An 18,566-nucleotide genomic window follows, 5' to 3' on the forward strand; every position below is an offset into this window, starting at 1 on the left:
GTTTATTCGAGCCAAATAATTAACAAATTTTTGGAATAAAGTGGAATTAGGCCCTTTTTACAAAGCGCCATCGAAATGATGTACAATATTTCATAAAAATCTATTGTCACCACCCATTAATGATTATTACAGTCCCAGGCCAAGAAAAAATTCATGCTTCTTGGGTGAATACTTCTGAGAGAATAAGTATTTTCCGTTTCTTATACTCATGTGAGGATTTTTTTTTTCTAGCATAAAATTCGAATTGTTCACAACATGTTAAATAATTTATACTTTTTTTTATTATCAATAATTTTAGCTGAATTTCAAAACAATGTGAATCGACTACGACGAGATATTTTGCCATCTTTTGACAGAAGTGCTTCTTCAATTGCTCTATGTTCAGGGAGATTTTTTAGGTTTCCCAAAGCAGCGATGGCTGGTTTTGATGCCAGAAGGCGCTTAGCCACTCTATAAATATCCTCCTTCGTTATTGCACCTAAAACATAATTAATTGTTCAGAAAATCTTTATACGTTCTAACACAAATTGGACAGGCGATCCTCACTAGAAAGAATAGATCATAGGCAGTGCAATAAGACTGCCTAAGTAAAAAGTTACAAGGCTTTAATGTATTTTTGAATTACATACTTTTTCTAATTCTAGTGTTCTTTTTAAGAATCAAAAGTGACTGGAGGGCAGCTGGCCCCTCTACCGTGTTCCTTTTAGCTGCGGTCCCCTAAAAGATATACGATCAAAATACAAAATAGTAGGAAAATCCGATAATTATGTTTCCAGAGGTGGCATGACACCCGAAAGACCTTTAGGCAAGTACTCTAAGTTATGAAGGTTGCCTATTGTTTGTTATTGGGAAAGGAGAGCATGTTTTTTTTTCCTGTGTCTTCAAAAAGATTTACATAAAGCACCTAACAAAGAAAAATTGTTTGGAAAACATTTAGACATTCTAACGCACATTGGACAGAGGATCCGCTCTGTAAAGATTAGAGGATTTTTATCTTGAAAAAAGAGATGTCTCGTTTCATATCTATTTTTGCGTACCGTTACGTAAAATCTAATTTCCAAATAATCCGTCATTTTTCAATCTTACACTGAAATGTGGTTTAGATATACTAGAATTTATAGACATACACATAGACATATTTATTGAAATACTCGACAGAGTACTAAGAAGCACTAAAACTGAGCTGTTTACGAGGTACATAAAATTGCACAAACACGAACTACACTTACCTTGTGCTGTTAAAGACCCGTCAAAAGGAAACAAAGAAAAAATGCTGATACCGTGTTGTGCAGCAATAAACTGGTTCCAACTTGTTCTGTATTTTGGTGAGTGTGTTCAAGGGTAGATTCGAGGGAGGATACACCTGTGTTTTGAGCACAGACAAGAATGAATTATCCAAACTTTGACGGCAGTTGTGGAGTGACTCAAGTCCCAGTAATTCAATGGTCTCTTCGTAGAACTTTTGGTTAATGTCTTAGATTTTTTCATTTTAATTTCTTGTTGTTTTTTAAGAGAAAGAATCAATATTTGTCTTCCCTAAATAATGAGGTCTCTTTTTCAAAAATGCTACATAAAATTACGTGTGACGAACTAATTTCTGCTATAATTCCATAGAAATCGCGTATTTTCGGCGTTATTTAGTACATTTTTCCTTAATAGGCTTTTGGAAACCTCTTAATGGTAAATTTTAGAAATGAGGTGCTGTTGTTTTTCTTGTTTCATTTGGAGCAATTTCTTTTGTGTTTTTCATGGTTTTTCAGCGATTTAATATTTTGATGATTTTCTTTTTTTATACCAGTGTCGGGAAATCTTTAGTTTCATAAATAAGCATTTCTTGCAAGAGAAAATCAGACAATCATTTATCGGACACAAATGAAGCCGATGATAAAACAGCCATTTCTAGGCATTTTCTCATGCAAACTGCAATTGCCCACCATAAATAAATACATGAAAAATTAGCACATGAATTTTAAGAATCAATTGTTTAAACTAATTTACTGTCTTAATATACTGTTTTGGTAAGTTTAGTGTACTATTAGCTCTAGTTTTACATTTAGGCAGTTTTATGTTTTGAGTTGGAAAAGTCCTCTTAAACAACATAAACAACATAAAACAACATCAAGTATTTTATGATAAATAGAGATGGTTGGGGGTGTGTGTTTCTTCTTCAAGTATCGGTCCGAGGTATCAATGACTGTTATTTTTGATTAATTTATAAACATTGCATTTTTCTTCATTTTTAAAAATATAAATATATAGAAAGTGACTAAAATATTGAGTCTTATCACTAACAAATCTATGTAGATTTTCACGTGACAGGTCTGCTTGATATGAATTTTTGTGAGTATTGGTTTTTAATTAAAATGAATTTTTAGTTCTTTCTGTCTAATTTGTTTTATTTATAAACAGAAAAGTTACAAAATCAATTTAATCCTATAGACAAGCAGTTAATTTGAAATTGCGAAAAGTGAGGAGGATAAAACTTGAAAAATTGTGGGACACATACTACAAAGCCTACACTAACGGTAGTTCACTTCTGAGACCAGGTAAAATAAAAGTAAAATGAGTACCAAAGCTCACGGGTTCGTTGAGACATCCACACACAGTAAACGAGCACAATAATCGTTCTCGTTTAAGAACAGTAAACAAATACAATGAACGACGTTCACGAACAGATACACACATAGTAAATTCAAATAAAACTAAACAAAAGAAATTACAGAAAGCACAGATACAAACAAGAAAGTACAAACTAGTTCCTAAGAGCTTGGAAAAAGTGGAAGCACTGGGGAAACAATTTTATTCCTAATAAGACTTCAGGTCAGGAACAACCTGTCAAAATACATACAAAAGAAAAAAAATATACCGGAGTATCTGATCTCAAAGTAGAATTAAAGCTAAGGCTGACTTGTAAAAAGTAACAATAATAAGCATAAACAAATTTTTGATGCATTTTTTGTCCTTCACCCTGAACAAAAACCTTCAATACGCCCTTGATTCGAACTACCAATCCTTCACATGAATATTAAATAAAGTATACTTAATTATTCAGACTTTAGTTGGATAGGGTTTTCAGCCAGAGGATAGCCTGGAAATACGAACAGGCAAATTTTCCCAATTACTTCGAAGGAAAAAAGTCATTTAATCTTAACAAAAAAAAATTTGCCAAGCTTCTCTTGTGTCATTTTTATTTAGTTCCTTGCGTTACTCATTTTTTCGTGATTTTTTTTTTGTTTACTATAGTTTATTTTTGGGTTTTAATATAGGTGTTCTTTTTTTTCTGTCAAATTTCAGCTTCTAGACTGGTTTACTTTGGACTTTCCTTATTTTCTGAAAGCTTTGATACTATTAACGTAAAAAAGTCTGAACTATCTAAGGAAGTTTTATTCTAAATTCCAAGACCGTAACCAGGATTATTGTTCAGGGGGGGGGGCACACAAACAAACTTTACAAAACACATTAAACATTTGTTCATATGCATTTTGTTTCTTTTTGTTGAGTCTAAAAAACGTTTCTACGGGGAAGGGGTCAAACCCTATTCCCGCTGGATACGACCTTGCCAACTTCCATTTATCGCTCAAATCAATTTCTTGATCGAGCAAGGATATTTATTTTTGTGGTAGAACGAATTTAAACCGTGAATCGGAGGTGCTAGGTAATCGGCAGTGAAACTGTAAATGCTGATGCAGAGAGTTAATGTCCTTCTTTCTAAGGAAAAAACAATTACATCAACTTACCAATCTTTTGTATGAATTCTTCTGGTCGCTTTCTAATTCCAGTGAAAAGTACCTGTCTTCCAAGGTCTTCAAAGACAACTGGCCTTGCTTCCAAATTCATAAGCAACATAGACTGAAGCTGTTTCTTGGCTCTCTAAAATAAGCAAGACAACTAATTATTTGCATGTTCTGAGATGTAAAACATTACTTAAACCCAACTTATTATCGTCATTTCGTTCTGTAAACAATTAAACTGGCGTGTCTTTTCTTACCCTATCCGTTGAAAAAGTACCCAGGAGGGGAATAAAAAATAGCCAGAAAGAAACATCTGTACGACTGTCATAATATAAGTCTCTTTTTTCCCATTTTAACGTAGCTGTCTCTCTTCAATTTGAATCAATGAATACAGGAACGTCAATTATGACCCTTGAATAGAATCTATAAGGCCCGAACAAAGGTTTAAAATACTGATAACAGCTTTTAACTCGAGGGACTCGAGTCATTTTCCGCCAACTGGTGTACATATCCCAACGTCACCTGTGCCATACATTTTCCCCACAATTGGCACACTTCTACCACGCTTGGCAGGCGTCACCTGGTGTACTTTACGCTTGGCAAGAACTGTCTTTTTTTCCGTCTCTATCCAAGATCAAGTTGAATTGACCCAAGGTTAAATTGAAGTTTGATCTTATTCCAAAAATAACTTTAAGGGTTCAGACCTTAGGGGTATATCTCAGAATCCAGTCCTTTCGTCCTACCTTTGGGCATGGTCCTTCATTAATTTTTTAGAAAATGAAACACAGCATTGAAAAAATATGGTTTTGATAATAATGCACTGAATTTTGATCGAAGAATAATGCAAGTCCCGCATCGCCACTGCTGTGCTCCTTTTCATCTGGCTTCAAATTAAGCAGTAGCAATTTTAGGCCTCATAACCTGCGGAGGGGGCAAAGTACCTTAATAAGAGCGTAAAAATATAAAACTAAAGGAGTCTAATGTCACATGTCCAAAAAACTGGGGGGGGGGCAGCTGCCCTCATGTCCAGAACCGCCACTGAAACTAAGCTTCACGTTCTTTTATTAGAATAATCACAAAGACCAACAAGACCGAGTCCGTTGATTTTTGAATTAAAATTAACCGGGTGGACTCTGACAAAAAGTTGAGAGACATGGCTACTTGGCGAAAAAGCCAAAAACCTTTTTTTTTATTTTTATTTTCCAGGTTCATTGAAATAATGAATCAGATTTTTAGATGGACAGCCAGATATGAAGATAAGAAGACTAATTTTGAAACCGGTTTCCTTGTGTGACAATAACAGAAACTATGTGCAAAATTTCACTTTTGAGGGAATAGGGAAAAGGGGAAAACTATTCATTCATTACACACCAGGGGAGGCACCAAATTAATACCAGCTGATGTACATCTCAGAACGCACGTGCGCTGCACAACTTCCACCGCGCTAAGTATGCCCCATCTGGTGTACGTGATTTCTGAAAGTGGGAACACCCTTGCTGCAAACAAAACTGATCAGGAGCTGGGTCTAGAGGATAGCCAGATTTTCCATCTCTGATAGTGTCTAAGACCTGTTCATACTTGCCGTTTGACAGACCTAACGGAAAAATAATCAATCAATGAAAATTCAAAATTTTAGCTTTAACATGGCATCATTAAGCATCATTAATCATTAAGCAGCGTTCCCAATCGGCTTATTCTTTCTGCGTTTTGTTCCGTAAAACACTATATAAAAATGGAGCTTAGACCCTAGTTTCCGTTAGGCATTTTGAAAGACCAAACGCCAAATTGATTAGCCAATTGTTGAATTAACATGCTTTTCTCGCATTTTCACTGGTTGATTAGCTTTCCGCTATTTCCTTTAACATCCAAATAACCAGCCTTTGGGTATCAAATGAGTAAATTACTAAATACAATATCTAAATTAATTTGTAGATTAGTTTATATTACTTTTAACTAAATTGAATAATATTAATACAATACTAAATTATTACCAAAACAATATTAAAAACACTTACCAATTTTTAAATATTTAAACTAAAATATTAAATTAATTCAAAATTAAATTTATATTTCAAATGTAAAATTTTTTTAGAGAGAGCCTTGGTGGCCCAATGACCAAGGAGGTCTTGGCTCTCCCATGAATAGGGACACTAATAAAAAATGTTGTGGAGCAACTCCTCGGAACGCTCAAAATAGAGGAGAATAAGACTCACCCCCCTCCCCCTCCGTAAATGCTTGTCTAAACACGGTGGTAGAGTAATTATCTCTAAAGTTGGTCCTAAGACTAATTCTAAAAAAGAACAACTTTGACATGAAAAGTTTTTGATTACTTTGACATGAAAAGTATTTTAGGGGGTTTCTGACAGGCTTCATAAAAGATATTATTTTAGAGCCACCTTTAAAATTTTCGCAGTCTTTCAATCATATTATTTTTGATGCTATACTAACAGCGCCACAATTTTTTTGTTTCGTCACAATTGATCTCTGAAAGTGAACTCTCCCTCGCTATACACTCAAAAATAAATTAGTATGATTTTTAGGTTCACATTCTTGGATCAAAACTATTCACGAATAAACAATGTAAGAAAGTAGCATATTATACAACTTATAAAATATAGTCGAATTTTATCGCCCAGGCATTTTATCACAAGAATAACCAGTTTTACCCATTTAAAACAGTATACTCTCGACAAATCACTCAATTATTCTTCGCCAAGTTAAAAAAGATGTGTAAAAAACCTTACCGTCGAAAGTAGAACAGGGTTGAAATCCCTCAGCAACAGAAACAAATTTATAAGTGGAGCTTCATTGGGAATTGTATTTTTATTATTCAGCCAGTAATACGATATCTTACACCCTTCCCCCAAACAATCAAAATGACCACTAATAAATTTAGAAAAACAAATCAAACTAAAAGAAGTGGGAGTCAGAGATGTAACTAGGGTTTTTAGCGCCCAGGGACAATGGTAGTTCTTGCACCCCCTCCCATCACAATCACAATATAAGTATTAAGGTCTAGCGGAAGTCCAAGCATTTTACTCCCCAGTCAATTCTTTTTCAGAGGCGGCGACTCAATCAAAGACAAAGTTATTAGATTTCTTCGTCGATTCAACTATATAAAATATAAGAAGGTTGAACCTAAGAGGTTTCTAACTCAAAATTACGATTAGGCGCAAATTGTCCTTAGCAATTCTTCTTTTAATTATTTATATAATATAATTCTTTATATATATTTATTAACCGGCAGTTTGGTGCCTGCACGCTACTTATTCTCCAGACTCTGTTTAAACTGGTTACAACTAACTAATACCTCACTGAATCGCTCCAGAACAATCCATGTAGTTAGTCCATGGGTCTAATTTATGCATTCTCACGCGCTACGATTACAGCTGCATCTAGTCTTTTGAGAGGAATTTTTGACTTCGGAACACAAATATGTAAAGTATTTGAAGGGACTGCCGCCAGCAAGTATATATTATAGAAATAAGTTTCTGATTGTTGAATAGAATATTTTTTGCTCTATTTATTCTATATCCCACAACAACAGTGTCAAGTGCAGCAATATAGAATGCAAACCCGAAACAGGTTTTATAATCATTTTTGAATTATAAAAAAAATAATTGTCGGCTTTAAGATTTGATTAGATCAAAATATCCACCAGATTTTTTTATGTCTGTTAAAATAAAAACCGCCGAAATCACTAATTCAGGAACGTCAGGCAAACTCCAAATGTTTAACATAGTAGGTATAGGAAGATTCCTTGAGAGCCCGTCCTGCCTTAAAAAAAGTCAGTTTGGCGGCCCCCTTAAAGGCTGCACCAAGGGACATCCGTTCTTCTTGCCCTCCGTCCCCTAGCTAAGCCACTGATGAGAGTTACCTCAAAATCGACTACATCCAAGTTTCTTGACATGCCCACAAACTGAGAAGTTATAACAGAGGCAACGTCGGCAATCTGTGAGGGGTGAGAAGCTCCATGAATACAAAATACACCCGAATCTCCATAGGCGTGATTGTAAGCAGTTGCATTGTGCATCCAATGATACCTTAAAAATACAAAATACGATATAAAAGTATATATAAAGTATAATATAATAAAATAAATTTTTTATATGTAATACAATATACTATAAAGTAATATAAACAAAAACGAAAGTCAGGTTCTAAAAATATTCAACAGATATGGCTGTTTGGGCAATTACATTGAAAAAAAGAACAACCAAGATCATCCCCCCCAAACTTAAAAAAAATACATTTTACCCTTTCCAATCCTTTTTTCTTAGCGAATTTGTCGAATTGACAATCAGGATTGTGAACTTAAGATATCGCTTTAATAGGGCAGTTACGCATAAGAACCGTGCACCTCTGGCAAAAAGCCCCAAAATTGGTGGAAATAGAGATTAAAGTACGGGGAATCTAATGGTGACGGAAGCACGCCGAATGGGCGTTCTAAATCAATTTTACGAGCGCCCAAAGGGCTAAAAGAACGCGCAAGTTTACCAGCATCTCAACACCTTAGACCTTAGTTCCTCCAGTGTCTCCGGAGGCTCACAGAGCGTCGGTGAGTAGCCTCCAATCTTCCCTCATTTGAACCCCTGCATATATGTCTTCCCACTCTGGAATGAGACTCGTCTTTAGGGCTATTTTGTCATAACAGGCAAAAATATAGTTTAGAGTACTAGAAGTCCGAAGATTAAAAGCAGCAGCTCGAGTCTGCGCGTCAAAGCGCAAATTTGCGCGCTCAAAAGTGCGCAAAAAGCAGAGTAGTGATGGAAAGTTTGAAGAAACTTCGGAAAAAGTGGTCATTTAGTACAAAGTATGGGAACCCAATAATCACAGATAAAAAGTCGAGCGATCGCTTTATAGCACCTTTGGAATCGCTGAAAAGTGCGCTAAAAGCACAAAACTCATCTGCTTGTTGCAGGAAGTCCAAATTTGGTAGAAACAAGGTTTGAAATACCGAGCCGAGTGATGTTGAAAAGGAAGTGAATCTGTAAGCCAGAATGCGGTCCTGGCATCTCTTAATGCCCGCTTCAAGCACGAAAATAGAAAAATTTACAAAACATTAGTTTCTTAAAACAAGCGACGATTCGAAATGACATCGCACATGGAATACGAAGTTCGATGTAGAGCGTCCAGCAGAGCCCATGACCTTTAATGACACGAAGAGAATAAAGGATTGGGAACACACATATAGATTAAAAGTTTTTTTTTTCAAGTGTGCTACTAAAAAAATTTTTTTCAAAGTGCCTTCTGATTTGTTACATTTCACCTTAAAAGTTTTTTTCCCCAAAATGTCTTCTGTTTTGTTATGTTTTACATTAAAAGTTGTTTTTTTTTCTCGAAGCGTTTTCTGTTTTGTTACGTTTCACCTAAAAACTTTCTTTAGACTGTTTTTAGAGGAAGAATTAATAACAGTATCAAAAAGATTAAAAAATAATAAGGCTCCAGATGCTGATAGTGTGATAAATGAGTTTCTTAAGTATAGTGACTCCGAGGTTAGAAATAAGCTACTGAAGATTATGATTATGATCGTTGAAAAAGGGGAAGTACCTAACGATTTAAAAAAAAATCTTAATTAAACCGCTGTATAAGAATGGTAACAAGAGTGAGTGTCGTAATTATCGAGGCATTAGTCTGGTCTCTGTGGGTAGCAAATTACTGAGTATTATGATACTTTTTAGACTAAGAGATGCTGTAGACAAAGTTTTAAGAGAAGAACAGTGCAGTTTTAGAAAAGGTAGAGGATGTATCGACCACATTATCACTCTTAGGTTAATAATTGAGAATTGCCTTCGTTGTCAAACACCTTTGGTCCTCAGTTTTATCGATTATGAGCAAGCGTTTGATTCAGTTGATAGAAGATTCGGGCTATGCACGAGAATGATATTGCTGCGCTTAAGGTAGGAAATGAGGTTAGCAGCTGGTTTCGTATTAAATCAGGAGTTAGACATGGTTGAGTTCTATCCCCCTTTATATGGATCATCTTGATGGACTTCGTCTTAAGGAGCACAGGAAAGGCAATTGGAGGCCACCGAATCAAATGGGGAGGAAAAACGCTCCTGGACTTAGATTATGCTGATGATTTAAGCATATTAGATGAAAGTGTGAGCAAAATGAATGAATTTTTAGAGGTTTGCGAGTTCAGGGTACTAAAATAGGTTTGAAAATTAATGTTAAGAAGACTAAGTCAATAAAGCTAGGAATAAGTGAAGACGAAAAAGTGACGTTGGGCAACGAAAAGATTGATCAGGCGGGCAGCTTCATTTACCTTGGTAGTATTAATAGTAAATACGGTGGGAGCAGTGAAGATGTTAGGCTCAGGGTGTTTTTTCACAGTTAAAAAAAGTTTGGAAGAATAGGAAGATAAGTCTGCAAACCAAGATAAGAACATTGGAAGCTACAGTGATGGCAGTGGTCAAATATGGCTCTGAAGCATGGGCGCTCCGAAAAGCGGATGAAAACTTAATAGATATTTTCTTGAGAAATTGCCTACGTATTGTTCTGGGTACCCGACTGACTGACTGTATTTCAAACAGTAGGTTGTACGAAAAATGCGGTTCAATCCCACTTTCTTGGGTTATAATGAAAGAAAGGTTGAGATCGTTAGGCCACGTTCTGCGGATGAAGAATGACAGATTGCCGAAGATTGCCCTTTTTGGCCAACCGTCTGGGGCTCAACGGAAATTCTTTTTAAAGGAAATGGGAACTTTCTGGGAGGGTGTAGAGAGGGAGGCCTTGAATAGATTGGGTTGGAGGAGGAGCGTGCGTAGCTGTGTTGGCCTCAGGTGGCTTGGTGCTGCGGTGAGTTATTAGTAGCAGCAGTATTAGTCTTCTGTTTTGTTACGTTTCACCTTAAAAGTTTTTTCTTTCAAAGTGCCTTCTGTTTTGTTACGTTTCACCATCCAGAAAAAAATCATAGAAATCATAACCAATCCAAAGAAATTCAGGGAGTTCATAAAGGTCATAATCAATGCATAAAAATCCAGACGAATTCGCAAAAACCAGGGCCAACCCTAGAAATTCAGACCAAACCGTAGAAATCAAAACCAAACTATCGAAATCATGGCCAACCTCTAAGAAATCATGACCAATACATAGAAATCCCGACAAATTCATAAAAATTATGACAAATCTTCAGACAAACCTCTAGTTCTGGAAACAGTTATGCGGCTTTGTACAACGGGTAACTAAAGTCTGAAGATAAGCAAGCAGACATACATGCAACCTTGATTTTCAATGTGCACATACGTCGTTCAAACCCTGTGGGAAGATGTCCGAAACGCAGCTACCATCTGAAATGTGTACATGGGCCTCGTCGATGCCCTATGCACCACAGATGGACCAGGGGGAACTTATATCTAAGTAAGTAAGATCTCCAATAGAACAGAATATTTACAATAAAAATTAAAAATTTAAAATCCTGAACAGTGAAAAAGATCTAAGAAACTTGTTTTGAATATATAGAATTTTCTTGAGTTTAGACACGGTTTTCTCTACACGTGTCTGGTACTTTTAATATACCTTATAGCTTTTATTGGCTTTCTTCATAGTTTTACATACATATATTATCAGCTGAACTTACCCTATGTAGTACCTATAATATGGACACATTTCTGGTAAAAATATTACCTGTTCAGGACTTGAGTGTAGAGTCGGGTGTACATGCCCTTTCCAGGTCCACCTGCTGAAAAGGAGCCTCCTCCTCCCATTAACATATTTAAAACGCAGTAGGCTATGAAATCATCATCTCTATGAGAACTGCTTTCAAGTCCAAGGACAAAATGAGCCAGTTCTGGCATAGGGGTAGGGCCAAGACTAACATCCGACAAATCTTTTTCTTGCTAAAAAAGAAAAGCAACATTAAGAAATGATATTTATTTCAAGCGACAAAATAATCAAGGAAACTGTGTTAGGATCGGATAAGAGGGGATAATAGATAGAAAGAGAGGGAGAGATACATAGAGTAAAAGAGATAGAAATTGTGTCACCTGCGGGACACTTTTGCATGTCTAACCAACATATGATATCAGACAGACATTTTATTACTATTAGACGAGGTTAATTCACCAGGTCGAAGGATTGACTGTAGTACGATTTTGGTTGTTAAAGTATTAAGTTAAAAAAAAAAGAAGATAAACTGTATTGTTACCGTTTTCGGTATTTATTTCTCGTCAACAGTTGGTTAACTATGCTGAATATTCGGAAAACCCTGCCCAATTCCCTCAATTCATAAACAAAGAGGGAAATCTTTTATGTTCTTTTAAGTCTGATTAATTTTCCTGTATCTTACTTGATCTCAAAAATAATATATATTTTGATGCTTAATATTATTCATAACACATTCAAGAATTTTACATCTGAGAAAACCGGATTCATAGCCACAAAGACAAGTAACGGGTGACAAAATGTATTGGACTTCATATTCATTCCAAAGTTCCTAATATATCTATTTATCAAATACAAAAATAGTAAAGGCTTCTAGTTGATATCAAAGTAACATAACAAAAACCATAAAGCTAAAAAAAAAGAGAGGCGACTCAGGGATGAAAATGGTGTCACAAACATTTTTAATTGCTAAACATGATTACTAAATATGATGACATATGAGTGTCGAGTCTATAATCGTAGTCAAAGATTTATTGGCAGTTCTACACATATAAATAGATTTATAACTAACTAGCTGTTGGGGTGGCGCTTCGCGCCACCCCAACACCTTGTTGGTGGGGGCACTTCACGCCCCCCAAGCCCCCCCGCGCGCGTAAGTCGTTACGCGCCATATTAGTTACGCGCCATTGCAGTTGTATCCCTGTGTCCCACCTGTGAATACATATATATATATATATATATGTTTTATATATATATATATATATATATATATATATATATATATATATATATGTTAGTTAATATGTTTTTAACTACGTAAAACTTGCGAATATACAACATTCTTCACTGTCCCATTGTCTGTACATATAAATAGATTGTCAGGTTTACCGACTCTTGAACATACAACATATAATTGTCCATGGGAAAAACAATCCGTATTCAGATCTATACCTCATTATTCTAATGATTGCCCTTGAGCTTTGTTGATGGTGATTGCTAATCAAACATTCCCTGTGTCCCCATCGTCATTTATATATCCCCCTGTGCCCACCGGCGTCCCCTTTGTAGTTGTGTCCCTGTGTCCCGGTCGTCATTTATAGTCGACAAACATGACGTCAGTCGACACACAAATATCACGTCAGTCGACACACACGTCCCAGTCGTCATTTGTGTCCCGGTGTCCCAGTCTGTAATTTCTCTTTGAGTGTCCCGGTCTTCATTTATATTCTCTTTTTTTAATGTTTGTTTTTTTAAGTTTTCTTTTTCTTATTTATTTTTCAGTTTTTTCCTTTTTTAGTTTTTTTTTCTTTTTCAGTTTTTAGTTTTTTTTATTAGTCTTTAGTTTGTTTTTTTAGTTTTTTTGCTGTTCTTACCCTTTTGTAGGTTTTTCTTCTTTTTTAGTTTTTTACATTTTCTTAGTTTTTTTTAGTTTTTTAGCTTTTTTAGTTTTTTTAGTAGTTTTTACTTTTTTTTTTTTTTTTTTAGTTTTTTTCTTTTTTAGTTTTTTTCTTCTTTTGTATTAATGCTAAAGCCAAGGTTCGAACCTGGAACCTCTCGAACCTAGAACCTGGAACATAACGCTTTACCAACTCAGCTACTTCGGCTTGAATACATTTACCTTTTTTATTTTTTTTTATTTTTATTTTTTTTAATTTTCATTTTCTCCTTTGTTTGTCAGTTTTTTCCCTTTTTTTAGTTTTTTTTTCTTTTTCAGTTTTTAGTTTTTTTATTAGTTTTTAGTTTTTTTCTTTTTAGTTTTTACCTTTTTTGTTTTTTTTTTGTTTTTTAGTTTTTAGTTTTTTACCCTTTGTTTAGTTTTTTAGCTTTTTTAGTTTTTTTAGTATCTTCTTTTTAGTTTTTTTTGTAGTTTTTATCTTTTTTAGTTTTTTTCTTCTTTTGTATTAATGCTAAAGCCAAGGGTCAAACCTGGAACCTCTCGGACCTAGAACCTGGAACATAACGCTTTACCAACTGAGCTACTGTATTTGTATCGGATAAACGACGCTTCTTGACTACTAAGGTCCCTGCGTCGGCCCTGTAGTGCATTCCTGCAGCATGTTTCGATCTCTGAGTCTCGTATTACCACGCTATGGTCAAACCCACTGCGCCAACACAGGTAGTTATATAACTGAGCTACTACGGCTTGAATACATTCGTTTTTGAATTGGTATGTGATGAAATAATTCAGACGTCATATGCGGACAGTGACGTCACTCGACACACAGACAATTTATTTTTATATATATAGATAGATAGATAAATCAAAAGCTCTACTATCTCCGATGATTTTCCAGTCATGAAAATACACTTTTGTCATATCAAAAGTTACATAAAACACAGTTATAACTGAACAAAAGAAACGAGAAAAAGAAAGAGAAAGTGAAGCAAAAAGATATACAAGGATATTGACTCTTTCTGAATTTATTATTGAAATGACGGCCTAGATAGTGTTCACTTATCCTAGCCTTAATCAAGAGTTCAAACTGTATGTTTTTATTTGCGGACATGGGTTTAGGAATTAATTAATTCTGATAACACAATAAAACTGACAATATCTAGCCTAATTTTATTATCTGTGGAAAATTTATCTTCCTTGGATACCTCCTTCCAAAATGGATAAAAATACAATCTATTGTTTTAAAAGAAAACAAGAGCTAAGAGCTCATATGGCACTTATGACGAGGCGAGAAGAGCTAAGAGCCAAGAGATCATATGGTATGAGCTCTAACAAAATTCTATGAATCAATAGATTGATTTAAAAATGAAAATAAGAGGCTTAACGCCGGTCAAGATTTAAAATAAGAGCTCTGAGTCACAAAGTCCTTCTAAATATCAAAATTGATTAAGATCCGATCAACCACTCGTAAGTTATAAATCCCTAATTTTTCCTCTCCCTTTTGCCCCCCAGATGGTCGAATCCTGGGAAAACGACTTTATCAAGTCAAATTGTGCAGCTCCCTGACACGCCTACCAATTTTCATCGCCCTAGCACGTCCAGAAGCACCGTACTCGCCAAATCACTGAACCCCTCCCCCCAACTCCCCCAAAGAGACCGAATCCAGTACGATTCTGTCAATCACGTATCAAGGACATTTGTTTATTCTATCCACCAAGCTTCATCCCGATTCCTCCACTCCAAGTGTTTTTCCAAGATTTCCCCCTCCAACTCCCCCCAATGACAAAAGATCTGGTCGGGATTTAAAATAAGAGCTCTGAGACATGAATTCCTTCTAAAAATCAAATTTCATTACGATCCGATTATCTATTCGTAAGATAAAAATACCCCAATTTTCATGTTTTCCAAGAATTCCGGTTTCCTCCTCCAACTCCCCCGAATGTCACAGGATCTGGTCGGAATTTGAAATTACCACTTTAAAGCACAAGATCCTTCTAAATATCAAATTTCATTAAGATCTGGTCACCCTTTCGTAAGTTACAAATACCTCAATTTTCAAAATTACCCCCCCCCCCCAATTCCACCAAAGAGAGCAGATCCGGTCCAGTTATGTCAGTCACGTATCTTAGACAGGTTTCTATTCTTCCCATCCAGTTTCATCCTGATCTCACCGCTTTAAGTATTTCCTAAGATTTCCGGTCCCCCCAACTGCCCCCCCCCCCAATTACGCTTGATCCGGTTGAGATTTAAAACAGGATATCTGAGTTACGAGGTCCTTCTAAATATGAAGTTTCATGAAGATCCGATCACTCCTTCGTAAGTTAAAAATACGTCATTTTTTCTTATTTTTCAGAATTACCCCCCCCCCCCGAATTGAGCGGATCCGTTCCAATTATGTAAATCACGTATGCAAGACTTCTGCTTATTTTTCCAACCAAGTTTCATCCCAATCCCTCCAATCTAAGCGTTTTCCATCATTTTAGGTTTCCCCACCCCAAACTTCCCCCAATGTCTCCGGATCCGGTCAGGATTTAAAATAAGAGCTTTGAGACACGATATCCTTCTAAATATCAAATTTCATGGAGATCCAATCACCCATTCGTAAGTTAAAAATACCTCATTTTTTCTAATTTTTCAGAATTACCCCCCCCCCCCCAACTACCCCAAAGAGAGTGGATCGTTCTGGTTATGTCAATCATGTATCTAGGACTCGTGTTTTTTTCCACCAAGTTTCATCCCGATCCCTCCACTCTAAGTGTTTTCCAAGTTTTAGGTTTCCCCCTCTCAACTCCCCCCCCCCCCAATGTCACCAGATCCGGTCGGGTTGAAAATAAGAGCTCTGAGCCACGATATGCTTCTAAATATCAAATTTCATTGACATCCAATCACCCATTCGTAAGTTAAAAATACCTCATTTTTTCTAATTTTTAAGAATTACCCCCCCCCCCCCAAATGTCACCAGATCCGGTCAGGATTTAAAATAAGAGCTTTGAGACACGATATCCTTCTAAATATCAAATTTCATGGAGATCCAATCACCCGTTCGTAATTTAAAAATACCTCATTTTTTTTAATTTTTCAGAAATACCCCTCCCCAACTGCCCCAAAGAGAGCGGATCCGTTCCATTTATGTCAATCATCTATCTAGGACTTGTGTTTATTTTTCCCACCATGTTCCATCCCGATCCCTCCACTCTAAGTGTTTTCCAAGTTTTAAGTTTCCCCCTCCCAACTCCCCGCCCCCGTCACCAGATCCGGTCGGGATTTAAAATAAGAGCTGTAAGATACGATATCCTTCTAAACATCAAATTTCATTGAGATTCGATCACCAGTTCGTAAGTTGAAAATACCTCATTTTTTCTAATTTTTAAGAATTACCCCCCCCCCCCCAACTACCCCAAAGAGAGCGAATCAGTTCCGATTATGTCAATCATGTATCTGGGACTTGCGCTTATTTTTCCCATCAAGTTTCATCCCGATCCCTCCACTCTAAGTGTTTCCCAAGATTTTAGGTTCCCCCCTCCAACTGCCCCCAATGTCATCAGATCCGGTCGGGATTTAAAATAAGAGCTCTGAGACACAATATCATTCCAAACATCAAATTTCATTAAGATCCAATCACCCGCTCATAAGTTAAAAATGCTTCGTTTTTTGTATTTTTTTGCGAATTAACCGGCCCCCCACTCCCCCCCAGATGGTCAAATTGGGAAAACGACTATTTCTAATTTAATCTGGTCCGGTCCCTGATACGCTTGCCAAATTTCATCGTCCTAGCTTACCTGGAAGTGCCTAAAGTAGCAAAACCGGGACCGACAGACAGACAGACCGACAGAATTGGCGATTGCTATATGTCACTGGGTTAATACCAAGTTCCATAAAAATCATACTGCCATCATTGGCCATAAACAGGAAAAAAGCACAAACAAATATAGAAAGAAGAAAAAGTGAGAGAATGATGAAAAATTGCAGCAGATGACAGCCAGGTAAATAATTTACTATGATTATGGTATGGTATCAGAAAAAAGGAAATTGTTTGAACATATTTCTCTATCAGGAGGTGTACTGAAGAGGAGGGGATAAATGAGGGAAATAGGTATGACCTCGAGAACCACTGATGTTCAGGACAAACTTGGATTTAACTTGGATTAAATTTGGATTAAACTGGATTAAACTTATACCTAGAAACAAGAGGTGTAGCTAGATTTCCGAGTTAGAATTATATGGACTCACTTCGGTTTTAAACTTTAGATTTTTAGATTATTCATTTAAAAATTTTCTGCATCTCAGGAGGGTGTGCTGAGTGCCATACTACAAACAAACCTTTGCTAGGCCATTGTTTGGGGTTGAGTAAGGAAACTGTGGTTAACGATGTACCCGTGACGAGTCTTGATAGTTCTACCGCAATTATCACCATTATAAATCCCTTTATTGTTTCCCAAAAGACTAATTAGTTGTTGTTGTTTTTTTAGGGGGGGGTGTAAAAATATATTACCGTAATAAGTCCTCCTGTGTACTGGGCAATCGAAGGATCAACCTCCAATCTGCTACCCAGAGACTGGTTTTCTTCCCAAATGGGTTTTTCTTCAACAAAGTACCTGGCAACAAAAATGGAATTAATTTTCATAAAAAAACTATACTGTTCTAGAAACAAGTAATGATTAAGGGTTGAAGCACTACTAGGCAGAGGGGTTATACAGTTTTTAACCTTCCATCCTTCTTCCTCAACCCTTGACCCTTCCTCTTTAGTTTCTTAGACTGCCATTAACTCAAATGCGCTTATCTAAAGTCCAGTTTCTCTATATTTGATACACACTAAGCGAAATAACATGAAACCCATTTCTGGAAGTTGGAAAATTCTAGTTATTTTTCAATTTTAGAATTTCCCTTTAGAATTACTTTTATCTCTTCAAGGCACGATGAACGCCGGGCCTCCACTGGTGGGTCACAAAAAGAATTCCATTCATTTGTCGAAATGATCCTAAAATTGTACTTCTTCAACTAAAAAAAAAAATAAATAAATAAAAGAAAAAGTTTATATTCCACATACTGTTGACTTCATCTAGGTACTCTGCCAGGGGCTTTCTCATCCTTTTGCAAATATTACGTAACGAGACTAGATATAACCAGACTGGTTATATGTAGTTTCATTACGTAATATTTGCAGATATAAATATAAAAATTTTCGATTACGAAGAACAAATGCTAACTCTTCCTTTTTCATCATTATTAAGTGAAACAAGGTAAGGTTAGAATGAAGTAATCTTGTTTGAAAATAAAAATATGTTCAATTAAAAATATTGAAGCTATATTTAATTTATTCAATATGTAAACCA

General features: G+C 36.0%; 1 protein-coding gene across 1 annotated transcript in view; it reads right to left on the reverse strand.

Moving 5' to 3' along the window:
• Positions 1-244: 244 nt before the first annotated feature.
• LOC136035219 (mitochondrial-processing peptidase subunit alpha-like) overlaps positions 245-18,566 on the reverse strand; it is a 65,672-nt gene continuing 47,350 nt past the window's right edge. The window contains exons 7-11 of the mRNA XM_065716831.1: positions 17,726-17,828; positions 11,361-11,572; positions 7,609-7,774; positions 3,738-3,870; positions 245-478 (exon numbers count right to left, since the gene is read on the reverse strand). Of these exons, the coding sequence (XP_065572903.1) occupies positions 306-478; positions 3,738-3,870; positions 7,609-7,774; positions 11,361-11,572; positions 17,726-17,828 (787 nt within the window). The 3' untranslated portion in view covers positions 245-305. The remainder of the gene's footprint in view (positions 479-3,737; positions 3,871-7,608; positions 7,775-11,360; positions 11,573-17,725; positions 17,829-18,566) is intronic.

Source organism: Artemia franciscana, chromosome 14 (assembly GCF_032884065.1).
Source record: "Artemia franciscana chromosome 14, ASM3288406v1, whole genome shotgun sequence".
Classification (NCBI taxonomy): domain Eukaryota; kingdom Metazoa; phylum Arthropoda; class Branchiopoda; order Anostraca; family Artemiidae; genus Artemia; species Artemia franciscana.